Genomic DNA, 27,664 nt, shown 5'->3' with positions numbered 1-27,664 from the left:
GAATTGAACTCAGGACCTTTGGAAGAGCAGGCAATGCTCTTAACCACTGAGCCATCTCTCCAGCCCCCTCCTACTTTTTATTTTGAAAATAAAGTTGCTCATACTGATAACCTTGAACTCACTCCGTAGTTCAGGCAGGCTTTGAACTAGAGATCCTCCTGCCTCAGGCTCCCCAGTATCTGGGATTATTGGTGTGCCTTAACAGGCCCACCTTGTAATGAACTTGTAGAAAAAAAACACATATTATTTTTTTTAAAAATTAATTTTATTAGCCGGGCATTGGTGGATCTCTGTGAGTTTAAGGCCAGCCTGGTCTATAAGAGCTAGTTCCAGAACAGGACCCAAAGCTACAGCGAAACCCTGTCCCAAAAAACCAAAATAATAATAATTATTTTATTTTACTTTATTACGGGTGATGGCAGCATACACCTTTAATCCTGGCACTAAGGAGGCAGAGGCAGGCAAATATCTGTAAATTCAATGCCAGCCTGGTCTACAGAGATAGTTTTAGGGCAGTCAGGGCTACACAGAGAAACCCTGGACCAAAAAAAAAAAAAAAAAAAAAATTAATATATATTAGTTTTTTTTTGTTTTTTTTTTTTAGAAAATTCTTACAGGAGAGTCTGAGACAAGAGTTCAGCCTGAGCTATATAAAAGTGGGCACATCTTTAATACCAGCACTTCCGAGGCAGAGAGGCCAGCCTGGTCTACAGGTCTACAGAGCCCGGTCCATGTTAGCCAGGACTCACGCAGTGAGACCCGGTTCAACATGGAAGGTTACTAAACCCTTTTCCTCCCTAGTAACAAGTCATGAGGATTTCCTAGTATTTTAATCCTCTTGAAGTTTAAAATCCTGCCTGAGCTCGGGAGATAAAGGCAAGAAGGAGGTAGCGGTTGGCCATTCCGAGAGCGAAGCGACTATAGCCGGCTGTAGTTAGAAAACTCATCCCAGACTTGGAGGGGCGGGAGGAAAGGAACTACCTGGGTGTTCCAGAGGCCTTCCGGTACAGAGCGGAACCCCGCCCCGCCAGGTTTCACGTGACAGCGCAGCTGGTAAACTACAACTCCCAGAGCGCCACGCGGCCGACCGGCCGGCGTTACGCCTTCTCGCTGATTGGCCACTAGGATATTTGAAAGGAGGAGCTGGCGCGGAAAAAGACTATCTTTCGGATGTTTGGTGGCGGCTCTGACTGGAGGTTAGTCACAGACCCGTAAAGGACGGCGACTTTGGGTGAAGTAAGGCTCGAAGGATCTCCTGAGAGCGTGTTCAAGCCGAGGTGAATGGTGTTCCCATTTCTGACCTCGAAGGAAATGGGGCGCTTCTGCGGAGGCTCGGGGGCCCCGCTTGGTCGGCGCCCAGTGACCCTGTGGAGACTTCAGGGGTGGCATGGTGGGGACAGGAGGACAAGGGGCGGCCTGGACGAAGAAAGGTTGGACACGTCAGTTTAGAACGGGATCCAGCGTCTAGGCATGGTCCCCCTGCTCCCCGCCCCATAGGATTTGTGATAGGATTCTTTTGATGCCTCAATCCCTTTTCTCCAGTTATTTCCATTACAAATTTCCGCAGAGTTTACAACAATTCTCCAATCCGTTTCCTCTTCTTTAGCCTTTTGCCATGAGGAACTTCAAAGGAGTCGACTTCGTGACTCTGCTTTGCAGCAAGGAGGAGGCCCAGGAGCTGCTGCCTGACTTGAAGGTGGGGTGCTTTCTGTCTCAAGACACAACTAGTTTTTTGAGACCATCTGTCTTTTCTCTTTTCTCCTTTTTTTTTTTTTTTTTTTTTTTTTGGTTTTTCGATCGAGACAAGGTTTCTCTGTGGTTTTGAAGCCTGTCCTGGAACTAGCTCTTGTAGACCAGGCTGGTCTCGAACTCACAGAGATCCGCCTGCCTCTGCCTCCCGAGTGCTGGGATTAAAGGCGTGCGCCACCACCGCCTGGCTTTTTTTTTTTTTTTTTTCATTTTCTATCCTGGGCATTGAACCCAGGAGCCCATGCAAGCAGGGAAGAACCTCACCATTGAGCTGTATCTGTTTTTACTTTGTTAAGTTTAGAGACAGGGTTTCTACATAACCCTGGCTGTCCTGGAACTCTGAGAGATCCTCCTGCTCTGCCTCCCAAGTGCTGGGATTAAAGGCGTGTGCCATTATGCCTGGCTTGTTTTCACCTTTTTATCTGAGGTAGCGTCTCACTAAATTGCCCCAGCTGGCCTTGAACCCACTCAAGTCCAGGAAGGTCTTGAACTTTCAGCCTCTTTACCTTAGTACAGGCCTGTACCACCAAGCCTGACTTGTGTTTTGCCTTAATTTGGAGAGAGAGAGAGAGAGATGCTTGTCTGTGCCACCCTACTTGTAGTTCCTTTTCTTTTTCTACCCTGCTTTTCTCTGCCTCCTCCTAGGAGTTCCTGTCCAGATCGCGAACTGATTTTCCCAGCAGCCGATATGACGCTGAGAGAAGGCAAGTCTGTGACACCATCCTGAGGGCTTGCAACCAGCAGTTGACTGCCAAGATCGTTTGCCCCGGGCACCTGCAGAGTCTGCTGAAGCTGGCAGAGCTGGCCTGTGATGGCTATTTGTCGTCCACTCCACAGCGCCCTCCTCTCTATCTGGAACGGATTCTTTTCATCTTACTTCGGAATGGTTTGGCTCAGGGCAGCCCAGACCCTGTGCTCTGCCTTGCCCAGCCTCTCCATGCCTGCTTGGTGCAGAGCTCTCGAGAGGCTGCGCCTCAGGACTATGAGGCTGTGGCCCGCGGCAGTTACTCTCTGCTTTGGAAGGGAGCAGAAGCACTGTCAGAGCGGCGAGCGGCCTTCTCAACCCGGCTGAAGGCCTTGAGTTTTTTAGTACTCTTGGAGGATGGCAGTGTCCCTTGTGAGGTCCCTCACTTTGCTTCTCCAACGGCCTGTCGCGTAGTAGCTGCCTACCAGCTGTTTGATGCTAGTGGATGTGGCCTAGATGAAGTGGAGGCTGACTTCCTGTATGACTCGCTCTCTAGGCAAGTGATCCGCGTCTTGGTAGGTGAGGGTGGTCGCTCTCCTCGTCCTCTTTCTCCCGCAAGGGCCCTCTGCCTCTTGGAACTCACCTTGGAGCACTGTCGTCGCCTCTGCTGGAGCCACCAGCACCACAAGGCTACTAGCACAGTGGAGAAGGCTCGTGACCACCTAGAGAACAGCAGTGTAGCTCCCAGCCTCCAGTTATGCCAGCTGGGGGTTGAGCTGCTGGAAGCTGTGGGAAAAAGACCAGGGACAGTGGCCCAGCTTCTGATGAAGGCATCGGCTCTTCTGAACAACAGTCTGGAGGCACCATTGCCCCCGCTCCGGGCCTTGTATGACAGCTGCCAGTTCTTCCTCTCAAGCCTGGAGAGAGGCATCAAGGGGCGCTATGGGCTCGATGTCGTATTGAACCTCTTTGCTTTCCTTGGAGGGTACTGCTCCCTTGTCCGGCAGCTTCAAGATGTGAGTTAAGGACCTAGAGTTAGGGTGGGGATGCTTTGGGTCCTTGGCAAGCTGCCCTCTGAGTGTGCCTGGTAAGCATCCTGTTGTAAACTGAGAGGGTTGTGATTTCCCCAGTGTTTCCTCCTCTCTGGTCTGTGCCAGGAGTCAGGGACTCCAGGCAGCATTCAGCATGGAGCTCCCCTTCCCCCTTCAGGTCTGTGCAGTTTCCTCCAAGCAGCAGCAGTCTTTGCTTCAGATGCACTTCCAGGGTCTTCATCTTTTCACCGGGATGGTTTACGACTTTGCCCAAGGCTGCCAGGTACCATCTGGGAATCAAGAAATATGTTTAGTCTTAGGGTCTGAGCTTTGGGGTATCTTGGTTTCATGTTTAGTCTTAGGATCTGAGCTTTGGGGTATCTTGGTTTCAGGCGTGGGGAAGGTGGACGTCCCCGTGGACCTTGCATGACTCTTGTCACTTTCTATCCTTCTTGTCCACAGGCAGCTGAGCTGGCCCAGCTATTGGACAGTTGCAGGTCTACTGTTACCTGGATGCTGGAGGCCTTAGCGGATCTGTCAGGCAGAGAGCTGACTGACTACCTGGGGACGACTGGTTAGTGCCTTGTGTCTCAGATGCACAGTTCTGGGGGAGGGCTGTCACCTGATAGGCTGGCAAGTACCTGCTGTGTGTTTCTGACCACCGAGTGCCCTAGGTTTAAGGAGAACTGTGTATAAGGATCTGTCTCTCCGGTTAGTGCCAGGAGAGACTTGATGGGGCTTATGACAGAGGGTTCTGATTTTATTCTTCTTATATTTTGTAGTTTGATTTGGTATTTGTTTTATAAAAATGTTTGTACCTGATATGCAACATTACAGCCTTTATATTTGTTAGTGTTTTAAGCCAGTCACATTATGGAATCCAAATTGGGCTAAAACAGCAGTACTCCTGCCTCAATTCCCCAAGTGCCGAGGTTACGAGTTATAGTTTCTTTTTTTGGGAAACATGTCTCTCCACATAGCTCTGGCTGTTCTAAAAGTTACTTTGTAGACCAGGCTGGTCTTGAACTCACAGAGATCTTGCCTGCCTCTGCCTCCTGGGTGCTGGGATTAAAGATGTACACCACTGGCTAACCTTTTCTTTTAAAAATTTATTTTACATGTGTGTGAGTACCTGTGTGTATTTATGTGCACCTGATGTGTGCCTGGTGCCCACAGAGGTCAGAAGAAGATTCAGATCCTGTGGAACAGAGTTACAGTCAGTTGGGAGCTTCCATGTGGATTCTGGAAATCAGACTTGGGCCCTCTGCAGGAATAGCAGGTGCTCTTAAAACACTGAGCCAATCTCTCAAGCCCCATAACTTAAAACGTTTAAGAACCAGATAATGCTGGTATAGCACATGTCTTTTTTTTTTAAATATTTATTTATTTATTATGTATACAATATTCTTTCTGCGTGTATACATGAAGGCCAGAAGAGGGCACCAGACCTCCTTACAGATGGTTGTGAGCCACCATGTGGTTGCTGGCAATTGAACTCAGGACCTTCCGAAGAGCAGGCAATGCTCTTAACCTCTGAGCCATCTCTCCAGCCCTAAAAGCCTGTTTTTTTGTTATTGTTGTTGTCGTTCCCCCCTCCCCCCACCCCCGACAGAGTTTCTCTATGTTCTCTTGTAGACCAGGCTGGCCTCAAACGCACAGAGATCCATCTGCCTCCGCTTCCTGAATGCTAAGATTAAAGACAAACCACCAAACCTGGCTACAGCCGTCAGTTTTGAGAAACTGCGTTAGGTTGAGGATGTAGACCAGTGGTAGAGTATTTGCCTAGCATGTGCAGTGACCGAGTTTAGTCTTAGAACTGCCCCCTTCTCCTCCAATTACATAAAACTTACTGAGATTTATTTATTCAACAACTTGCCAAGCAATATTAGATATTTCTTTGGAAATTTTAGATATTTCTCAGGAAAAGGTAACTGAATAAATGAATTAACATGTTAAAAAGTGAGGGGGGGCCGGCCGGTGGTGGCGCATGCCTTTAATCCCAGCACTCGGGAGGCAGAGGCAGGCGGATCTCTGTGAGTTCAAGAACAGCCTGGTCTACAGAGCTAGTTCCAGGACAGGAACCAAAACCACAGAGAAACCCTGTCTCGAAAAACCAAAAAAAAAAAAAAAGTGAGGGGGGAATAAAGAGATGGCTCAGCGGTTAAGGATACTGACTGCTCTTCCAGAGGACATGGGTTCAAATCCCAGCACTGATATATAGCAGCTAACAAGCTAACAACCATCCAAGGGATCTGACACATTCTTCTGCTCTCCATGGGTACCTGGCATACACATAGTACCCATGCAGGCAGGCAAATCATTCACATATAATCAAATCAGAATCTAAAATCCTTTTTAAGCATTAAGAGTTGACTCACCTTTGATCCTAGCTTCTGGTGAGGCAAAGAGAGGAGGATTGCCATGAATTCAATGTCAGCCTGGGCTACAAAAATCAAAAATCAAGGCGGCTGGAGAGATGGCTCAGTGGTTAAGAGCATTGCCTGCTCTTCCTGAGTTCAATTCCCGGCAACCACATGGTGGCTCACAACCATCTGTAATGAGGTCTGGTGCCCTCTTCTGGCCTGCAGACATACACACAGACAGAATATTGTATACATAATAAATAAATAAATATTTAAAAAAAAAATCAAAAATCAAGTGGGGACAGGGGAGATAGCCAGTAAAGGCATTTGCTACCAAGACTGATAACCTGAGTTTGATCCCTGGAATCCACATGATAGAAAGTGAACCAGTTCCTTCAGGTTGCACTTCATACATGCACTGTGTCATACAAGCACATACACACAAAATAAATACAGGTTCAAAAGAAGTGGTGATAAATTTGAGACAAGGAGTAGAATAGGAGATTACAAAGGGAAGCCCATGGGGCTGGAGAGAGGCTCAGTGGTTAAGAGCACTGGCTGGAGCTGGGCGGTGGAGGTGCTTGCCTTTAATCCCAGAGGCAGAGGCAGGCGGATCTCTGTGAGTTTGAGGCCAGCCTGGTCTACAGAGCGAGTTCCAGGACAGGCTCCAAAAGCTACAGAGAAACCCTGTCCCGAAAAACAATCAATCTATCAATCAATCAATCAATAAATAAATAAAGTAAAAAAAAATTTAAAAATGAAAGAAAAATTCAGGAAGGGTAAGGAGTACAAGCACCATTTTGAGTTAGTTGTTTAGGGTCTGCCTCATGGGCATGCGACTTGGAAGATGTTAGCCTGGTGATGTCTAGGAACAAACATCTCTGAAACAGCAGACAACCAGTGCCAAATCTTGAAGGCTGGAGAGGGTCTAATATGTCCAGGGAATGCAAACGAAGGTGCTATGGCTTTAGTGTCCTGGGGAGTCAGTGAGGGGTCAGTGGCTTCTGTGGAGCCAAGGAAGAGCCTGTCCTCCCGTGTGCTCATCCAGAAGCTGATGGCTGACCCCAGGCTGACCCCAGGCTGAACGTCTCGTGCCGACAGGGAAACAGAAGCACTGTGATGCTCAGTTGTCTTTCCCTGTAGCCTCTTACAGCAGCAACTTGGCCTACAGCTTCTTCAGTCACAAGCTCTATGATGAGACCTGTGCCATCTTGGAGCCAGTCTGTCAGCACTTGGGCTTGGCAAAGTTCGGTGCCCACCCTGAGGTGCCTCCTGAGAAGGTAGGAGGGAGTTATGTTGGTGGCCGTGAGTACAGTGGCGTGGGCACCAGTGCCTACGGGGTTTTTCCTAACACCCTTGCCCTGCTGCCACCTGCCTTCCAATCCTAGCTTCACATCAGAATCACCTGAGTGAACATCAGAGCCATTCTATTCTAACGCTTGCTTCCAGTTTCATCAGGTTCTTGCCCTAGAGCTCAGGCTCTATATATTTTAAGTTTTCCCCACCCCCAGGGTGGCCCTTTGCACAGCCAGAGTAAAAGACAATATCTTAAGCAAGAATGAGCTGAAAGCATGGGTTGGCTGGACTGGAAAGTGATATGGGTAGTACCGGGCCTTGAGTTATTGTCTCTCAGGTGAGGGGTGAGTGACTGAAGGATGTAAGTGGAGCCATGACATCAAGTTGGCATTTGTTTTTTTTTTAATATTTATTTATTTATTATGTATACAATATTCCTTCTGTGTGTATGCCTGCACGCCTGAAGAGGGCACCAGACCCCATTATGGATGGTTGTGAGCCACCATGTGGTTGCTGGGAATTGAACTCAGGACCTTTGGAAGAACAGGCAATGCTCTTAACCTCTGAGCCATCTCTCCAGCCCCTCAAGTTGGCATTTGAATTGCTTTTCCATCACTGTGGAGAACAGTATGGGGCATAAGCCCAGGTAGTGGGGCTACTGTGGTAGCCTGGGCAGGAAGGGGGGCCTAAAATAAGTGGATAGTGCAAGAAATCAAGGCTTAACCTGAGTTTAACCAGTAGAGTAGGAAGAAGGAAGGTGTAAGAGTTCCAGCATTTCTGCCAGGACCAGACAGGGCCACAGGCTGAGGAAAGGGTCACAGGAGGGGGATCAGGTCCTTAATGCTGTTGGTGCTGACCATGAGGGGCCCCTGAAGCAGAGAGGATCAAGATGCTTATTTGTTAGGCCGTACAGAGAGCAGGACCCCTGCTGTCCCTCTTCCGTGTGGTGTGTGTTCTGCCATGCTGTATGTATACTCTGAGTGGCTCCATGCCCCAGCTCTAATCTATGTCTGCTCAGCTGCATAGGTGCTTCCGGCTGCATGTGGAGAGTTTGAAGAAGCTGGGTAAACAGGCCCAGGGCTGCGAGATGGTGACCTTATGGCTAGCAGCTCTGCAACCTTACAGTTTTGAACACATGGTCGAGCCAGTCACTTTCTGGGTTCGGGTCAAAATGGATGCAGCCAGGGCAGGAGACAAGGAGCTGCAGCTGAAGTGAGTTGCACAGGAGAACTGCGGTAGCTGTCCGTGGATTGGGCAGATCTCTTAGGCTTTTTGTTTTGTTTTTTTAGACAAGGTATCTCTGTATAGACCTGGAACTTGCTATGTAGGCCAGGCTAGCTTTGACCTCACAAAGATCTTTCTGCCTCTGCCTTCCTAATGCTGGGATTAAAGGCATGTGCCACCATGTCCAGTGTCCTCGATCCTTACTTTTGAGAAAGGCAATGACTCATCCATCCATCAGTTACACATTGAGTGCTTGATGCAATGCCAGCCACTAGGTATAGGGGCATAGTGGTAAGAAGCAATGTTCTTGTTTTGTTGGGTTTATGCTGTACTTGGAGAAATATAACCAAGTACATTGTACGTGTATTTCATGAAGACTAACCATGACCTGTTAAAAGAGGGATGACCTTTAGGTGGGTTATTTAGGGAAGTCTTTTTTGGAGAAGTATAAGATCTGAAGATGTAGAGGAATCCATCATTAAATGCCTTGGAATAGAGACTCACAGACTGGGAAGGCACTGGGGTGAAAACAAGCTTGGGAATGGGAAGAGCTTGAGAAAGCCAGCATGGAGGAAGGAGATAGGATGGGGCATGGCATGCTGAATGAGGCAGTCTAGGTGGGCAGGAGCCAGGCCACACTGGGTTTTACAAGTCCTGGGTATGGGTTTGGATGTGATCCCTCCTATGTTAGAGGAGCCACGTAACCTGATTAAAGTTTTGTTTTTTTGTTTGTTTTTTTTTTTTTTTTTTGAGACAGGGTTTCTCTGTTGGAACTAGCTCTTGTAGACCAGGCTGGTCTCGAACTCATAAAGATCCGCCTGCCTTGCCGGACAATGGTGGCGCACGCCTTTAATCCCAGCACTAGGGAGGCAGAGGCAGGTGGATCTCTGTGAGTTCGAGACCAGCCTGGTCTACAGAGCTAGTTCCAGGACAGGCTCCAAAGCCACAGAGAAACCCTGTCTCGAAAAAGCAAAAAAAAAAAAGATCCACCTGCCTCTGCCTCCCGAGTGCTGGGATTAAAGGCGTGCGCCACCAGCACCTTGCCTGATTAAGAGTTTTAAAGGCACAACTGGAAGACAGTGAATACCAGCTTAAGGCTGAGGCTCCCTAGTGAGGGTTGGGAGACTTGTCAGGGTCTTTACCCAGGTGCTGATCTGCCCTTCAGGACTTTGCGAGACAGCTTAAATTGCTGGGACCCAGAGACACAGGTCTCGTTGCTGAGGGAGGAGCTGCGGGCCTACAAGGCAGTGCGTGTTGACACTGGGCAGGAACGCTTCAATGTCATCTGTGATCTGTTGGAGCTCAGCCCTGAAGAGACGGCATCTGGAGCCTGGGCACGAGCTACCCACCTGGTGGAACTGGCTCAAGTGCTATGCTACCACAACTTTGCCCAGCAGACCGACTGGTGAGGAGGGATAACTAGGGAGGCCTCTTTTGCTGCTTGCCCTAATATTGCTGATACGGGGTCAGTCTCCTGCTCTGTTCCTGAAAGTGCCCTTCATTTTATGGACATTGGAGCTGTCTGTAGTGGACACCAATCAAGTGTGTCTGTCTCTACAGCTCTGCCTTGGATGCTATCCAGGAAGCCCTGCAGCTTTTGGAGTCTGTGAGGCCTGAGGTGCAGGAACAGGATTGCCTTCTGGACGATAAAGCACAGGCCTTGTTATGGCTCTATATCTGTACCTTGGAGACCAAAATGCAGGAAGTAAGTAAAACTGAGCTCCTGCTACTGGGCATGGACCAATAGTTTTTGTCCTGGGCTGCTCCCTCTGAGCTGGTGCCAGTCCCTGTTTTTGCTTCTGTCTGTCTGCTTTCTCAACCAGGGTATCGAGCGGGATCGGAGGGCCCAGGTCCCTACTAACATGGAGGAGTTTGAAGTCAATGACCTGAACTATGAAGATAAACTCCAGGAAGATCGTTTCCTGTATAGTAACATCGCCTTCAACCTGGCTGCTGAAGCGGGTGAGGGCAGTAAACATAGTGTAGACAACAGACCACTACTGTGAAAGAGGCCGGGCTTGTGCTGGGGATGTGGGAGAGTGAGGAGGGGCTGGCACAAAGGTCAGAACATGTTATAGAGAAACCCAAGTTCTTTCCAGATGGCCAAGTGGAAAAAGTGGTCACTTCTGATTTACAGCTCAGTCCAAATGCCTAGACCAAGCCTTGACCCTGTGGAAGGAAGTGCTGACAAAGGAGCCAGCCCCAGCCGTGCGGTGTCTCCAGCAGACCTCAGCTTCCCTTCAAATCCTTGTGGCCCTCTATCAGTTGGTGGCAAAGGTAATGGGAAAACTGGTGGAGTCGGTTGTTGTAAAGAGGTTGGCGGGCTGTATTCCCTTCCGGATCCCGGCTAGCTTTACCCAAAATAATTACATGGAAACTGTATTCTTTTAAACACTGCCTGGCCTGTTATTTCTAGCCTCATATTGGCTAACTCTCACATCTTAATTAACCCATTTCTAATAATCTGTATGTCACCACGAGGTCATGGCTTACCGGGAAGATTCTAACCTACGTCCATCTCGGGCCGGAGCTTCATGGCATCTGCCTGACTCTGCTTTCTTCCTCCCAGAATTCTGTTCTGTCTATTCCACCCACCTGAGGGCTGGCCTATCAAAAGGCCAAGGCAGTTTCTTTATTAACCAATGAAAGTAACACATAGACAGATGACCCTCCTACACCATTTCTCCTTTTTCTGTTTAAACAAAAAAGAAAGGCTTTAACTTTAACATTGTAAAATTACATATAACAAAACAGTTATCAAGCAAGAATTACAATTACAACATTTAGATCATTTTATCTTAAATTGCATCTGTTTTGCCTGCATCTATGTATGTGTTCTTTGTGCATGCACAGTGCCTGCTGAGGTCGTAAAGTGTGTTTTATCCCCTAGAACTGGAATTACAGACGGCTGTGAGCAGCCATGTAGGTGCTACCAATCAAATCCCAGGCCTCTGGAAGAGCAGCCAGTGCTCTTACCACTGAACCATCTCTCCAGCCCCATTTTTCTTTTGTTTGAGACAAGATCTCATTGTGGAGATTAGAGAGATGGTTCAATTCTCAGTACCCACATGGTAGCTCATAACTGTCTGACTCCAGTTCCAGGGGATCTGGTATCCTTGAGCATGTAGGCATACATGTAGGCAAAACACCAATACATGTAAAATAAAAATAATTTTTTTTTAAGCTATCATTGTGGAGCTTAGGCCAGGGTTAAATTTGTAATCCCCCTGCTTCTGCCTCTGGGTTATAGGCCTGAGTACCCATGAGGGCCAATTTTACACACTTTGAACAATTGTTTATTGAATGTATGTGGATGTGAGTGTGGCAGTCAGGACAACTTGTGGGCTTTGGTTCTCTCCTTCCATGTGGGTCCTGACATCTAACTTAGGTGCTGAAGCTTGGTGGCAGGAGCCTTTATCTGCTGAGCTATTCGCCAGCCTGCCAACTTTGTTTTTATGTGCAACATGAAGGGATTTCCCAGACTGATGCTCTTCCTTGCATTCACCCCGTATTCAGAGCCATGAAAGGAAAGCCAGAGTGTGGTGGCACACACTTTCAGTCCCAGCTACCTGGACACTCAGGCAAGAATGAAGCTCTATTCTAGCCGTAAAATTGTAATGACTCTGCTTCCAAAACTGAGAGGAGGCTGGGCAGGAAGTGCTCAGTGGTAGAGCACTTGCTGAGTATGTTCAGGGTCTGGGTTAAACCCCCAGTTACCACCAAAAATAAAATATGGTTTTAAACATCACATCCTTTGTTATTGTGAACGCTTCAGCCATCTTTCCAGCACAAGGAGGTCAAAAAGTTAGCTTAGACCTAGGCTTGAGTCTTGTCTCTACCATGTGAACACTTACAGGAGCCTCGTCTTTCTGAATCTTTTTGAATAACATAGCCAAGTTTGAGGCCAGTCTGGATCACATGAGACCCTGTCCCAAAATGGGGTTGGGGGACAGGTGGTTTATGGCTCTCCTGAGCATTGGTAGATTCTGAGTATGTGTGAACACCCTGAGGGGTAGGAGCAGGTAACATGTTGCTCTGGGATGACCAGCCCCTACAGGCCCTGGAGACCCTCCTGCTTCTTCAGACTGTGTCTAAGAGACAACAGGACCACGCAAAAGCAGTCAGCGTTTCCTGTCAGCTCACTCAGCAACTCTTGAGCCTCAGCTGTCCCAGCTATGCCCAGGTGAGTGCTGGTTGTGGAGTATGAGGCTTAGTGGGGCAAGTGGCTCTAAGGGCTCGCCTTTCCCTGAGAAGATGGGGTAGTAAAGAGGCAGCTACCTCACATTTGGCCGTAATTAGAACGTGGGAATTGGAGGCTTCTTTTCTGCCTATTACAAGAACTGTCATTCATGGGTCTGCAGATCTGACCCATTTCTCTCTTGACTTAGTTGATGTAACTGTCATACTTCTGATTGTCTTTCAGTTTCTCCACCCACCATACCCACTGTGGTTGTCCCGTTCCCCACCACCACCACCACACAAGGTTTCCCTGTGTAGGTTTGGCTGTCCTAGAACTCTAAGAGACCAGACCTGCCTCTGCTGGGATCAAAGGCATGTGCTGCCGCCACCACCTGACTCCCTAAGCTCTTTTTTTTTTCTTGGCAGTGCTGATGACTGAACCCAGGGCCTTAGGCACACTAGATAAGTGCTTTGCCACTACACTGAAACCCACTTTTTCCCTTTTTGATTTCATCTTCTGGTTGTTTTTGTTTGTTTTTCGAGACAGGGTTTCTCTGTGTAACAGCCCTAGCTGTCCTGGAACTAGCTCTTGTAGACCAGGCTGGACTCGAACTCACAGAGATTCGCCTGCCTCTGCCTCCCGAGTGCTGGGATTAAAGGTGTGCGCCACCACTGCCCAGCTTTTCATCTTCTGGTTTTTGCCAGTTGGCACAGGTCTGATAATTGCTTTCCCTTCTAAAAAGACTCCCATGGCTTCTCATAACCTGAAAGATAGTATCCTGACTTTATAACACAACTTTTTTCTAAAAATTATTTTTTTCATTTTGTTTATATAGTTTGTGTATGTTCTACATGTACACCTACAGGCTGCAAGAGGGCTCCAGATCTCATTACAGATGGTTGTGAGCCACCATGTGGGTGCTGGGAATTGAACTCAGAAGCTCTGAAAGAGCAGCCAGTGTTCTTATCTGCTGAGCCATCTCTCTAGCCCCCCCCCCCCCCTTTTTTTTCTTTTTTTCTTTTTGGTTTTTCGAGACAGGGTTTCTCTGTGGCTTTGGAGCCTGTCCTGGAACTAGCTCTTGTAGACCAGGCTGGTCTCGAACTCACAGAGATCCACCTGCTTCTGCCTCCCAAGTGCTGGGATTAAAGGCGTGCGCCACCACTGCCCGGCCCTTTTTTATTCTTGAAGGCCGAGATTTGAACTGCAGACCCTCAGGGACATCTCAAGTTTATGTGACACTTCTCTGGCTTTGTTTTCTCCAGGTGACTAAGGGTGATTTCTTCAGGCATCTGTATGTGGTTTACGTGGGGGGGCTAACTGACAGTGTTCTAAGGATCAAATGAGTAGCTTTGTGTAAATTTTGTGTGTGTGTGTGTGTGTTTGTTTTTGTTTCTCTGTAGCTTTGTAGCCCGTCCTGGAACTAGCTTATAGACTAGGCTCTGCCTCCCAAGTACTGGGATTAAAGGCGTGCACCACTATAGCCCAGCTGCTTTATATAAATTGTAATATTTGAAATAATGCAATGTTCAATGCCTTGCTTGCAAATGCTTCATTCCATTTTAATCTGAAGAGTCTAACTACATTTTGCTGACATCACCTATCTGATCCTTTAGTTGTACCTGGAAGAAGCGGAGTCAGGCCTGAAGAGTCTGGACCAGACTACTGACACCTATCAGCTGCTGTCCCTCACCTGTGCTCTGCTGCGCACTCAGCTCTGCTGGGCTAACCAGAAGGTGACTTCTACTGCCCACATTATTTACAGACTAGAACTCAGTCGAACCCAGAGCTTGCCTGTAACTAGTATATTGAGCTGGCTTGCTCTAGGAATCACTGCCTTTGCCTTTCTTTCTTTCTTTCTTTCTTTCTCTTTCTTTCTTTCTTTCTTTCTTACAATTTTTATCCATTTTTTATTTGCATTGGTGTTTTGCCTACATGTATGTCTGTGTGAGGGCCTCAGATCTTGGACTTGCAGACAGCGGTGAGCTGCCATGTGGATGCTGGGAATTGAACGGGTCTTCTGGAAGAGCAGTCAGACTCTTAATTGCAGAGCCATCTCTCCAGCCCTGCTCTGCCTCTCAAGTGCAAGAGTTACTGATGGGCTGCTGTTCTGGCAATCTGGACTTTGGTCTTCAAGCTTGATGTTTACATGGCAGAGTCTTCGTCCATGAGCCAGCCCCCTTTGTTTGTTCTACTAATTTGTGGTGCTAGGGACTGTCAAGACCTCCTATGTGCTACCCGAGTGCTCTGCCACTAAGCTATATCCCAGTTCTTTTCCTACTTTCCTAATTCCCAAAGGCTCTAGACCTCAGGAAATAGTGGGGATTTTCATGTTATTTGTCTGGCCTCTGAGATTTTCCTGCAGCTAGGCAAAATGTTCAGGACCCTGAAAAGTGGTTGAAATTCCCTGACCTAATAGTAGAGATTAATTTCTTTCTTTGCCCGTTTCTGCAGTAGAAACATACATAAAGGGGTTCGGGAACTGGGGAAGATAGCCTGGTATGGTCATCATTCCTGCAGTCCCAACACTCAATGGCTGAGGCTGGAGAACTAGAATTTTAAGTCAGCTTGGCCTGCATAGCAAGCCTTTCCCAGAAAGAGAGCGGCAGCAGTGGCTCGTGTGTGAGGAAACATGGGCGCTCTGGTCTAGACAGTTGGGTTTCACAGCATCGCACTCTCGCTCCAGGTTAGCTCTATCTTGATGATCTCGTGTTCTCATCAAGCTGTAGTTTTCCTGGGGTTTTTTTCTTTCCTTTTTTTTGGGGGGGTGTTGTTTTTTTAGTTTTATTGTTGTTTTTAGAGACGGGTTTTCTCTATGTTGCCCTGTCTGCCCTCGAATTAGTGCTGTAGACCAGGCTGGTCTTGAACTCACAGATTTGCCTTCCTCTACCTCCCAAGTGCTGCGACTGAAGCTGTGCCACCACCACCTGGCTGTATGTAACTCTTTTTTTTTTTTTTTTGATTTTTTTCGAAACAGGGTTTCTCTGTAGTTTTTTGGAGCCTGTCCTGGAACTAGCTCTTGTAGACCAGGCTGGCCTCGAACTCACAGAGATCCGCCTGTCTCTGCCTCCCGAGTGCTGGGATTAAAGGCATGCGCCACCACCTAACTTTTTCTCTCTCCCAGGTGACTGAAGGTGTTTCTCTACTGCTGTCTGTCCTTGGGAATCCTGCCCTCCAGAAGTCATCCAAGGCTTGGTACTTTCTGCGTGTCCAGGCCCTGCAAATACTGGCTTCCTACCTTAGCCTCTCATCGAATGTTCTCTCAAGTGTTCTGCGTGAGCAGCTCTGGGATCAAGGTGAAAGGAGGCTTTCTTGGATGATGGTCGTGGTTTGTGTGCTGTCTGGTCTTTGCAGCCGTCTGCCCATACTTCCGAGCATGTGAAACAGCCTCTCTAGAACCTACCTATGCCTGTGGTAGCAAATGGGTTTCATGTCACCTACTACATTTAGTCACTTAACCAGTAGCTTCTTGGAGTATTAAGCTAAAAGGAATTCTAAGATCCGCACCACCACACACACAAGGGATCTTAGGGGGAAGGAGTTCTGTGATTGATTAACTCTGTCTGCCTAAGGTGAAGAAGGAAGAGTACCTTGTGTTTGTTAGCTTTTGTTTTTTCCTCCTCTGGCTGTCCTGAAACTAGATTTGTAGACCAGGCTGGCCTCCTGTCTGTGGCTCCCCAGTGCTGGGATTAAGGGTGCCCACCACCGCCCTCTTGTGTTTGCTGTCTTTTTTTTTTTTTTTAAAGATTTATTTATTATGTATACAACTCTGCCTCCTTGTATGCCCACACGCCAGAGGGGGCGCCAGATCTCATTACAGATGGTTTGGAGCCACCATGTAGTTACTGGGAATTGAACTCAGGACCTCTGGAAGAGCAGACAGTGCTCTTAATCACTGAGCCATCTCTCCAGCCCCGTGTTTGCTGTCTTAGTTGAAGGTGTTAGGCTGCTGCTGCAGTCATCTTTCTCCCCTTGGCCCCCCAGGCTGGCAGACCCCTGAAACAGCACTCTTAGACGCCCACAAACTCCTCCGAAGCATCGTCATCCTGCTTATGGGTGGTGATGTGCTCTCACTTCAGAAAGCAGCTATGCAGTCACCCTTTCTGGACTACGGTGAGTAAAGAAGCGACCAGGACCCTCGGAGATTGGACATACTCAATATGGCAGGCTGGGTGCCTGTCTCCAGAGTATCTGACCGTGGCCTATATTGAAGTCTCGTCTCTCTCGTTCCCTACAGGAGAAAATCTAGTGCAAAAGTGGCAGGTTCTCACAGAGGTGCTGAGCTGCTCAGAGAAGCTTGTCGGCCGCCTGGGCCATCTGGGGAATGTAAATGAAGCCAAGGCCTTTTGCTTAGAGGCCCTGAAACTCACAACCAAGCTGCAGATACCTCACCAGTAAGTAAAGATTCTAGCTCCTGCCATGTGCTTTTGAATGTGGATTCCCCAAAGATTGCACAAGTGTTCTGTGTTCTATCTAGAGAGTGGTGGGAGAAGGCAGGCATTCCATGGCTGAACAGGAAATGCCTGAGGAGTCTGTCCAGGACAGCTCACATACTGCCTTTCCCTAAGCTCCTCTGCCTGTGGAGCTTGGTGTGGAAAGCAGTTTCCCAGAGAGGCTGTAAGTCAGCTTGAGGACTCAAAAATGACGAGGGCGGGGCCTGGGAAAGAGCGAGAAGAGTCTCTAGGAAACAGCCACCTGCTGACTGGTTCTCTTCTCACAGGTGTGCTCTGTTCCTTGTACTGAAAAGTGAGCTGGAGTTGGCCCGAGGCGACATTGACCTCTGTCAGTCAGACTTGCACCAGGTTCTATTCCTGCTGGAGTCCTCCACAGGTAAGTAAGCTGCCAGGTTCCTCCCGAGCTTTGGAGGGGCATCCGTATTGCAGCTTGTCCTTCTGTGGAAAAGTCTGGGTCATTCTGAATCAGACAGGTATTGTCAGGGTTTCTGTCCTGCCCGGTTCCCACAGTTGTTAAGTCCCAAAGAACTCACACAGAGGTCTACATTAGTTATAAACTGATTGGCCCATTAGCTCAGGCTTCTTATTAACTCTTTTTTTTTTAAATATTTATTTATTTATTATGTATATAATATTCTGTGTGTATTCCTGAAGGCCAGAAGAGGGCGCCAGACCTCTTTACAGATGGTTGTGAGCCACCATGTGGTTGCTGGGAATCGAACTCAGGACCTCTGGTTGAGCAGGCAATGCTCTTAACCACTGAGCCATCTCTCCAGCCCTTCTTATTAACTCTTATAACTTAACATCCTATTATTCTTATCTGTGTTAGCCATGTGGCAGGGCAGTCACATCTTGCTTGCTTCTTCTGCGGTCGGGTCAGAACTGCTGAGAGAGCTTCCTCCTTTCCAGAATTCACCTGTTCTCATTGACTCTACTTCCTGTCTGGTTGTCCCACCTATACTTCCTGCCTGGCTACTGGCCAATCGGCATTTATTTAAAATATAATTGACAGAATACAGACCATGGTCCCACAGCAGACAGGTGTCTGGTGCTAAATGACATGACTTAGGCAGAACATTAATGTCCCTCCTCCAGACAGACTCCACAGAGGCCCAACTTTTCCTGGCTGGTTTTCAGTGCTGCCGAATGCCTTTGGCTTATTTTATTTATTTGTTTGTTTATTTGAAGAGGGTCTTACTGTGTAGTCCTGACTGTCTTGAATTCACTTTGTACGTCAGGGAAATCAGCTGGCTTTAAACTCAAGGAGGTATAGGAGGAGGTATATCTGCCTCTGTCTTCCCAGTACTAAGACTAAAGGTGCATGCCAGTACACCCTGCTACAGTTTGGGGTCTGCAGATTAAAGGTGTGTGCCATGATGCCCAGCTTGTCAAATATTTTTACCTCTACTATCTCATGTGCACCTCCCCCAGTCCAGCTGAGAACAGAGCTTTGGGCTACAGGAATGGGGTGTAAAGTGACTACTGAGTCGGGTTTTTGTTTTTGTTTTTTCTGTAAAAGAATTTCCCCATTTTTGTGTGTGCTGCATAGACGTTCTGAGTAATTTGCACGTAGATGGGGAAGTGGGTTGAACCCTATGGTAGAGTTCTTGAAGTCACTCTAGTTTTGTGATTTTTGATCTCTATCCCCAGAGTTTGGTGGGGTGACCCAGCACCCAGATTCTGTGAAAAAGGTCCATATGCAGAAAGGGAAGCAGCAGGCCCAAGTTTCCTGTTGCCCACAGCTCCCAGAGGAGGAACCCTTCCTAAGAGGCCCTGCCCTGGAGCTGGTGGCCACCGTGCTCAAGGAACCCGGCCCTACCCAACCTTCTGCAAACTCCTCTCCAGTCTTGAAAACCAAGCCCCCACCCAACCCTGGCTTTCTGTCCCACTCACCCACCTGTGACTGTTTGCTGTGCTCCAGCCCTGTCCTCTCGGCAGTCTGTCTGCGCTGGGTGTTGGTCACTGCAGGAGCAAAGCTGGCCATGGGTCATAAAGCCCCGGGCCTGGATCTGCTGCGAGCTGTGCTGAAAGGTTGCCCTGCAACCACCAAGCGCTTTACACAAAACCTTCAAGCTTCGCTGAAACACAGGACACCCCCCACTCCTGTCCCAAGCCTCTTCGATGAGCTCATGGCTCAAGTGTACACACGCTTGGCACTGGAATGCCTGAACCAGACACCTGAAAAGAGCTTGGGAAAGGTTCTGGCTATGGGGCTGAAGTTTGTGGCAACACGGATACAATACTTAGAGTTCTGGCGAGCCAACCTGCTCTTGATTCAGGCCCTTGCGAAGCTGGCCAGCTTCAGCTGCTGTACTTCCCAACTTTTTGCAAGCACCTGGGGCTGGCAGCCACCATTGGTACAAAGTCCCATAGTCTTAAAACCCTCTAAGATTCGAAGACAAAAGTGCTCTGGACGAGGGCGCCGGCAGGCAGCCTCTGCTCTCCCTCCCGTCTGTAATATTTCTCAGAAAGGTCTGGAAGAGGATGGGCTACCTTGTACACCTAAGCCCCCTGGCCGGGCTAGGCAGGCTGGCCCTCATGTCCCTTTTACCATATTTGAAGAAGTCTACACTACAAAGAGCAAGCCTGAGGTTCCCTTGGCCCCCAAGGTGCATAGGAGGGCCCAGACTCGCCTCAAGGTAAGCTGGGATTGTGGTTAGGGGCGTGGCATGAAGACGGGTGTCTGCAGAGGGTCCTTGTAGAGGGGCTCCCCATAGCCACGTCTGCAGTGCCATACACTTTCGTCAGCTCTGTAGTCCTTTGCCTTGTCACCCTTCGTCCCTATCCTCTGTTCCTTTCCCCTTCTTCCAAACTGAGTTGCCACAGGGTTTGAGAGTGGAGTGGCAAGTACAGTGTGGGAGGTCAGAGCTGAAGTCAGAGAGACCTGTCAATGCCTCCATAGTGCCCCCTGCTGTTGGAAAGTATTGTTGAGAGTGTTGGCCCTTAATTTCTTCCATTCCCTCTGTCAAAGGTGAACTTCAGTGATGATAGTGACCTGGAAGACCTTGTCTCAGCTGAAGCACAACTTGTAGAGGAACCTAAGAGAAGAGGGACTGCTGGCCGGGGTCGGGGCCGAACTAGGAAGGGCTCAAGCTTGAAGACAGATGCAGTAGTTGCTGCAGGTAGTGCCCCTGGACACATCAGTCTCAGTGGGAGGGGTCGTCGGGCCAAGAAGGTGGCTTCAAGACATTGTGAAGAAGAGAGTTCCAGTTCAGCACTCTGTGTCCGGGCTAGCCTGGGACCCGAGATCATGAGAACTATCCCTGAAGAGGAGCTGACAGACAGCTACCTGGAAGTGAGCTTTGAAATGCTCAGGGGTTCCGATGGGGAAGACTCAGCCTCAGGTAGGTCTGCAAGGAAGAGAAGCAGAGGCTTGTGTTCTGTGGTGTGTCCCTGGGACCAAAAACCAAAGAAATACTAGAAAAGCCCTTTACTAGCTCTGCGGAATGTATTATAGAAGAAGAAGAGACAGGCTAGGGGAGTAGGAGGGAGCATTATGAAAACTTGTATTCTCGGCCCAGAAGTAGTGGTGCACGCCTTTAATCCCAGCACTTGGGAGGCAGAGGCAGGCGGATCTCTGAGTTCGAGCCCAGCCTGGTGTAGAGAGAGAGTCCCAGGACAGGCAGCAAAGTTACAGAGAAACCTGTCTTGAAAAACCAAAAGCAAAACAAAAAACGAAAAGTCCTGTTGTCTCCCTAGGTGTGAAGACGGCAGCTGCAGGCCCTGGCCTGCCCATAGGAGAGTGTGAGGTGTTGAGACGGGAGTCCTGCAAGGCAGAGCTGCCTGCCCTATACCCTGACAAGGAGGCCGGGAGTGACCCTAGTCCTTGGCTCCCACCCCACTCAGTTCCTGTACCCATTGGTGAGTATATTGACCACTGCGGTAGGGTTACCTGGGGAGGGCTGAGCCCACAGGTCTCTTGGTAGGTCCTTTTTGGGTGACAAACTTTCTAAAAAAATTTTTCTTGAAGTTGTCTGTGTAGCCTAGCTTGGCTTCTAGGATTACAGGGAAGCACCATCATATTCAGCTTTGTGTGAATGAGAGAGTTTGTGTGCGTTCATACACATGGGTATACTGCATGTGTTCATGTATGTGTTGGTATACTGTGTCACTTGTGTGTTCACACCTGTGTGTATTTTTGTGTGGAGGGCAGAGGGCTGACATCTGGTGTCTTCCTTAGTCGCTTTTTCCATCTTAGTGGGGATTTTTTTGTTTTGTTTTAAGATTTTTTTTTTTTTAGTTATATATACAGTGTTCTGCCTCCATGTATGCCTGCACACCAGAAGAGGGCACCAGATCTCCTTACAGATGGCTGTGAGCCACAATGTGGTTGCTGGGAATTGAACTTAGGACCTCTGGAAGAGCAGCCAGTGCCCTTAACCTCTGAGCCGTCTCTCCAGCCCTCCTTCTTAGTTTTTGAATCTGGAGCTCACTGATTAGTTCAGCTGGCTGCGGATCCCAGGGGTCGTCCTCTTGCCTCTGCGTCCTCAGCACTGGGATTGCAGTGGTGCCGCTGTGGCTGGCTGGCCCTTTAGATGGCTGTTCTATGTAGCCAAGGATGACTCGTGCATGATCCCCGTGTCCCCACAAGTACAATCACACACCATACTATCATCTCCACCTGCCAGATGCTAGGAGTACAAGTACAATCACACACCACCATACTATCATGCCAGGCTTTTTTTTCCTCCCGTTTTTTGTTTTTTGTTTTTGTTTTTTTTTTTTTTTTTTTTTGGTTTTTCGAGACAGGGTTTCTCTGTGGTTTTGGAGCCTGTCCTGGAACTATCTCTTGTAGACCAGGCTGGTCTCGAACTCACAGAGATTCACCTGCTTCTGCCTCCCGAGTGCTGGGATTAAAGGCGTGCGCCACCACCGCCCGGCTTTTCCTCCCGTTTTTTTTTTTTTTTTTTTTTTTTTTTTTTTTTTTTTTTGGTTTTTCGAGACAGGGTTTCTCTGTGGCTTTGGAGCCTGTCCTGGAACTAGCTCTGTAGACCAGGCTGGCCTCGAACTCACAGAGATCCGCCTGCCTCTGCCTCCCGAGTGCTGGGATTAAAGGCGTGCGCCACCACCGCCCGGCTTCCTCCCGTTTTTGAGACAAGATATCACTTTGGTTCCAGCTGGCCTATAACATGGGGATACTGAGCCTCAGTCTCTAAAGTTCTGGAATTACAGGCTAAGCAGTTCTACATCTTCCAGTCTATTGTTTTGGCTTCCTGGGTCCAGCAGTCTCTGAGCCTGGTTGAACTCTGCATTTTGTGCAAGGGACTTAATCACTCTGAGCTTCTGTTTCCTGCATTGTAAAATGGGACTTTAGGGAGGATAGAATGAAGGGACGCCCGTTAGGATCGTATCGATCCTCTTGGCATGTCTCCTTCACAAGTAGCCGCTGCTCTTCTCTGTGGGGCTCCTTAATTAAGAAATGGGGTTTATATTCGGCCATGATCTTGACCTTTTTCTAGATCTTTCTACTCTGGATTCCATCACTGACTCACTGAGTATTGCTTTCCGTGGTGTCAGTCACTGCCCTCCAAGCAGCCTCTACTCCCACCTCTGCCGACTCCTGGCTTTGTGCCTGGGCCACCGGGATCCCTATGCCACTGCGTTTCTTGTTGCTGAATCTGTGTCTATCACCTGTCGCCACCAGCTGCTCACCCATCTGCACCGACAGCTCAGGTGAGTGCTGCCGGGCGTACGGGCAAACTGCCAGGTAAGGGTCCTACTTGTTTGGAGACGGACTCATGCCTGTTCGTGTTGCCTGCAGCAAGGCCCAGAAGCAGCAAGGATCACCTGAATTAGCAGAGCATCTACAAGAGCTGAACCTGAAAGAGAGATCTGGAGATGTCCCCCTGGCCCGCATCCAGCGCCTCTTTTCCTTCAGGACTTTGGGATCTGGCTACTTCCCCCAGGCAGAGAAGGACAGTTTCCAGGAACGCCTGGCTGAAATCCCCACTGGTATGGTGTCTGCTTCTGGCTGGGTCTCTTACACATCTAGTTGAACTGGGTAGATGAACTTTAGGAATTGGTTAGTTTACCTATATTTGTGCTACTTTTATCTTATTTTTTTATTCTTTCCCTTTGAGACAGAATCTGACTGTGTAACATAGGCCTCAGGCTCAACATCCTCCTTCCTCAGCCATCTGGGTGCTGAGATTTTTAGGCATGTGCCACCACACTGTTTTTTTCTCAAGCCAGACATACTCTGAAATTCACAGTTTTTCTTGAGGAGTATGTTGAGATGTCTGGAGTCTTCTGTCATTCCTACCAGCTGATGACAGGAGCACTCGCCCCAGTGCAGCCTTTGTTAGCTGCCATGAGAAACAGAGAAGTACCAGCTGCCTGTTCCTAGGAGAACTCCACTGACCAGGGTAGACTTCATGGAGTTGTCTTGAGGGACTCTGTAGAAGGCAGGTCTGCAAATGCCTCCGGAAAGTGTACTGATGCTGTGTGTCTTCTATTTATGTTAGGGGTGACCGTCTGTGTGTTGGCTCTGGCCACCCTCCAGCCTGGAATCCTGAGCAACACTCTCCTACTGACGCGACTGGAAAAGGACAACCCCCCAGTTACTGTGAAGATTCCCACTGCCCAAAACAAGGTAGGGTTCCTGTAACAAGGACTAGAATCTGCCAGACATGGGCCTCAGTGCCTGAAGGATGAAAAGGTGATAGTCACTAGGTAAGTAAATCTTATAAATTCTTCATCTCCTGTAGTTACCACTAAGCTCCGTTCTGAAAGAGTTTGATGCCATCCAGAAGGACCAGAAAGAAAACAGCAGCTGTACAGAGAAGCGGGCATGGTGGACAGGGAGACTGGCACTAGATCAAAGAATGGAGGTGTGTGCTCCCGGGGGCGGGGAGGCTGAGGCCTGGCACAGAGGTAGGCTTTTTTCTCCCAGGCAGGGTTTTTCTGTGTAGCCTTGGTTTCCTGGAAATCACTCTCTAGACCAAACTGGCCTCAAACTCACAGAGATCCTCCGGCCTCTGCCTGGGATTAAAGGCGTGCGCCACCACCTAGCTGTGTCTTTGATTTTTTTGAGTGTCTCAGAAAATGAAAGACATTATAGACTTTCTAAGGCTGATAGAAATCCCTAATTTCCAAAATACGTTTTCTGTCTAACTGAAAGCTCTGCCACTGCCCTAGGAACTCATTACCTCCCTGGAGGAGCATGTCCTGGGCTGCTGGCGGGGGCTGCTGCTGCCATCCAGTGCAGACCCTAGCTCTGCACAGGAGGCCTCCCGCTTAAAGGAGCTGCTACAGGAATGTGGCTGGAGATACCCTGACCCCACTCTCCTAAAAGTGAGTTCAGGAACTAGAAGGGGAAGCTGAGACGGTGGTCTTTTCTACCAGAGTTGTAGCGCCCACACCCACTAACCCTTATTCTCCTATAGGTCATTCTTAGTGGTGCCAGAATCCTCAACAGCCGGGATGTTCAGGCCTTGGCATATGGGCTGTGCCCAGCCCAGCCAGAGCGTGCCCGAGTGCTCCTGAGTGAGGCGATAGGACGGGTGCAGAGCCAGGTGACCCCTCCCAGTCAGCATCTGGTGTTGGTGCTAGACAAGGTAAAGAGCCGGGGCACTGAACGGTGTCAGAGGGTGCTGAGCACTGAGCTTGTCCCCAGACTCCTTCAGATACGTGCCTTTATGTGCCTGCGGATGGTAATCTTGGGCTGCTTTTTCCCTAGGACCTGCAAAAACTACCATGGGAAAGCATGCCCAGCCTCCGGGCACTGCCGGTTACCCGGCTGCCCTCCTTCCACTTCCTACTCAGCTACTCTATCACTAAAGAGGTGGGAAACCAAGATTGGAAATTGGGTAAAGCCTAAAGAAAGAAGGCTGGAGCCCTGGGGAGCTAGGAATTGGGCTTTGAGTAGGCTGGGGCTGGACAGGCCAAGACCCTAATTGACAGTGCTTGCCCTCCAGGCTGGGGCGTCATCAGTGCTGAGCCAAGGTGTGGACCCACGGAATACCTTCTATGTCCTAAACCCTCACAGTAACCTGACAAGCACAGAGGAGCGATTTCGAGCCCGTTTCAGCAGGTCTGGGGACACTGGCATACAGTAGGGTGGGAAAGGCTAGAGATTGCTCCACGATTAGCTGTTTCGTCTCATTCTGTCTGCTATTCCCTTGCCCCTTGTTGCTACATGGTGTCTGCTGTATGCTGACCTCCAGCTTTTCCTTGCAGTGAAACTGGCTGGAAAGGAGTGATTGGTGAAGTCCCGAGCCTTGAGCAGGTCCAGGCTGCCCTGACACAGCGTGACCTATACATGTGAGTGTTTGGCTCCGGGTGGCAGGGAGACAGGCATTCTGGAGGAGGGGATCACTGCGGTTCATTTTAGGGCCGGGGAATGTTGACTCAAATGCTTATTTCGCTTCCTCTGCCTTAGCTATGCAGGGCACGGAGCTGGGGCCCGTTTCCTTGATGGGCAGGCTATCCTGCGGCTGAGCTGCCGGGCAGTGGCCCTGCTGTTTGGCTGTAGCAGTGCAGCCCTCGCTGTGCACGGCAGTCTGGAGGGAGCTGGAATCGTGCTCAAGTACATTATGGCTGGCTGGTGAGGCCTGCCTTTGGGCTTACAGCTCATGCCCCCATCCCCATCCCCATGTCCCGCCTATCTTGGGCCCCCCTAGAACTATAAGCCCAGGGAGTCCCTCAGTGCTTCAAGCCTCCTTACACATCTACCAATAATGTTTTATTTTCCAATATTTCTGCTACAGAGCCCTTACTTTGTATTTCTTCATCCTTTCTTCCCAGCCCTTTGTTTCTAGGTAACCTCTGGGATGTGACTGACCGTGACATTGACCGTTATACGGAGGCTTTGCTGCAGGGCTGGCTAGGAGCAGGCCCAGGGGCCCCCCTTCTCTACTATGTCAGCCAGGCCCGCCAGGCTCCTCGACTCAAGTACCTTATTGGTGCTGCACCTGTAGCCTATGGCCTACCTGTCTCTCTACAAACACCCTGAGCTGTCTTAGCTATGGTGGAGGCTATGTGACTGTCTGCCTTCAAACTTAGTTTTAATTAACTATTTAGAATTTTTAAAGTGGTTTTTCCCTGGTGTTTTGTATGAAATGTTTCCTTTTAATGTGACCGTAATAAAGATATGCCAAGCCTCATTTGGTGTGAGTTCTAGAGCATCTAAAATTCCGTGACAGCTCTCTCCTTCAGTCTTGCTGCAGGAATATAAGCAGGTGGGAGGAGCTTGCAGGAGGCTTTGAAACGAAAGGCAAAACCAGAGGACAAAGCTGGGTGATAAAAGTTTTCTTTGTGGTTTATTAAAATGCAAAGTTCTGTGCACAAATATTAAAAAGCAAAAAGGAGGGCTGTAGAGATGGCTCAGTGGTTAAGAGCGTTGCCTGCTCTTCCAAACGTCCTGAGTTCAATTCCCGGCAACCACATTGTGGCTCATAACAATCTGTAATGAGGTCTGGTGCCCTCTTCTGGCCTGCAGACATACACACAGACAGAATAATGTATACATAATAAATAAATTTAAAAAAAAAAAAAAAGCAAAAAGGAAGCTGAGCCGAATCACAAGCTGCTAAACACCCCGCCCCCTGCCTTAGAGCACTTCCTTGCTCAAAAATGCCTCCTCTTTCTCAGTCACATCACATATGTCCCCAATAAAAACCCCGCCTCCTGTACCAAGATGCTCCTCTCAATTGGCTAGCAGACCGGTGACAGAATTACTGTAACTTCTGTTTAACTTAAAAGGAAAAGGAAAACTCTACCATAGTAAAACAGTAATAATTATCAAGTATTGTCCAAATAGAGAGGAAATAACCTTAACAAAAGTGAAAAACTACATACAACAAGAATAATTGTCAAGTAAAAAATACATTCTTAATGTTCAGTCCATAAGTAATTGGCAAATTTATAAAAATAAGTCCCATTAACTGTCCTGAAAAGCTCAAAGTTTCATACCTAATATTTCTTATGCTGAGATTTGGGAGAACTGTAACTGTCTAATCTTCAGCCCCATCACAGACATGAGAAGGAATAATATTACCTGAGTAAGCAGAAAGTGCAAACAAGCAACTTCAAAAAACGTGAGAGCCGGGCCGTGGTGGCGCACGCCTTTAATCCCAGCACTCGGGAGGCAGAGGCAGGCGGATCTCTGTGAGTTCGAGACCAGCCTGGTCTACAAGAGCTAGTTCCAGGACAGGCTCCAAAGCCACAGAGAAACCCTGTCTCCAAAAACAAAAAAAAAAAAAACAAAAAAAAAAAACGTGAGAAATAACTGGTGCCTGCACAGTCACCAGAGTTCCTCTGCCATGTTGGGGCATCCATCTTTGGTCTACCGGCCTTGAGTATCTGACAGACTTTGTAAGAACCTGGAACTTCTATCTTGGCAAAGTTGGCAGTTGCCTTTCTTTGTGTCCTGCTTGTCCTGGTTGAACAGCAGTTGAGGCAAGGGCAGCTCCTTTCCCTAATGCCTAGCTTATGCCTCAAAGCAAACTCCATGGGGAGTTTCTTTGATGCCCATTATCCTCTTTCAAAGTAGATTGGTCAATGCTGCCAGGAGCAGATGCATCTAATGTTGAGAAAAATCTAAATTATTAAAACATTTTAAATGCTATATTCTGTAGGTCTTTGAAGTGTTTGAAGATTACTCATCTAAAATATACCTCTGTATTACCTTGAAAACGTAAGGATATGTTTAATAAGGTATGTTTGATAGTTATGGGTGACTATTA

The 27,664-nt window shown here is 48.5% G+C and overlaps 1 protein-coding gene across 3 annotated transcripts; it reads left to right on the top strand.

Moving 5' to 3' along the window:
- Positions 1–1,179: 1,179 nt before the first annotated feature.
- Positions 1,180–26,069, top strand: Espl1 (extra spindle pole bodies like 1, separase). Of its 3 annotated transcripts, none has more exons than XM_041646035.1 (31): positions 1,180–1,196; positions 1,607–1,696; positions 2,395–3,450; positions 3,644–3,748; positions 3,928–4,039; positions 6,972–7,108; positions 8,143–8,336; positions 9,514–9,753; positions 9,909–10,053; positions 10,172–10,310; positions 10,486–10,625; positions 12,397–12,531; positions 14,142–14,261; positions 15,650–15,821; positions 16,510–16,638; positions 16,763–16,919; positions 17,246–17,355; positions 18,630–19,618; positions 19,951–20,323; positions 20,679–20,840; positions 22,439–22,652; positions 22,741–22,931; positions 23,444–23,571; positions 23,687–23,809; positions 24,117–24,272; positions 24,365–24,535; positions 24,658–24,762; positions 24,896–25,011; positions 25,158–25,241; positions 25,360–25,524; positions 25,725–26,069. In XM_041646035.1, exons 2-31 carry the CDS (start codon positions 1,616–1,618, stop codon positions 25,930–25,932), a joined length of 6,357 nt encoding a protein of 2,118 aa, XP_041501969.1. In that variant the 5' UTR covers positions 1,180–1,196; positions 1,607–1,615; the 3' UTR covers positions 25,933–26,069. The 3 variants fall into 3 exon arrangements, with proteins under 3 accessions (XP_041501969.1, XP_041501970.1, XP_041501968.1); XM_041646036.1 differs by having other exon boundaries at positions 1,180–1,277; positions 19,951–20,101; XM_041646034.1 differs by having other exon boundaries at positions 1,180–1,277.
- Positions 26,070–27,664: the final 1,595 nt, after the last annotated feature.

This window comes from Microtus oregoni, unplaced genomic scaffold (genome assembly GCF_018167655.1).
Source record: "Microtus oregoni isolate MIOR12 unplaced genomic scaffold, Mior012 000118F_ref0000498, whole genome shotgun sequence".
NCBI classification, from domain to species: Eukaryota; Metazoa; Chordata; class Mammalia; order Rodentia; family Cricetidae; genus Microtus; species Microtus oregoni.
This window is presented reverse-complemented; position numbering and strand designations above follow the sequence as displayed.

Bases quoted from the DNA above. Each gene is read 5' to 3' on its own strand.
- Espl1 (XM_041646035.1), top strand. From the start codon at position 1,616: ATGAGGAACTTCAAAGGAGTCGACTTCGTGACTCTGCTTTGCAGCAAG. The intron at 4,040-6,971 runs GTTAGTGCCTTG...CTTTCCCTGTAG, and splicing joins TGACTACCTGGGGACGACTG to CCTCTTACAGCAGCAACTTG. The intron at 20,324-20,678 runs GTAGGTCTGCAA...TTGTCTCCCTAG, and splicing joins TGGGGAAGACTCAGCCTCAG to GTGTGAAGACGGCAGCTGCA.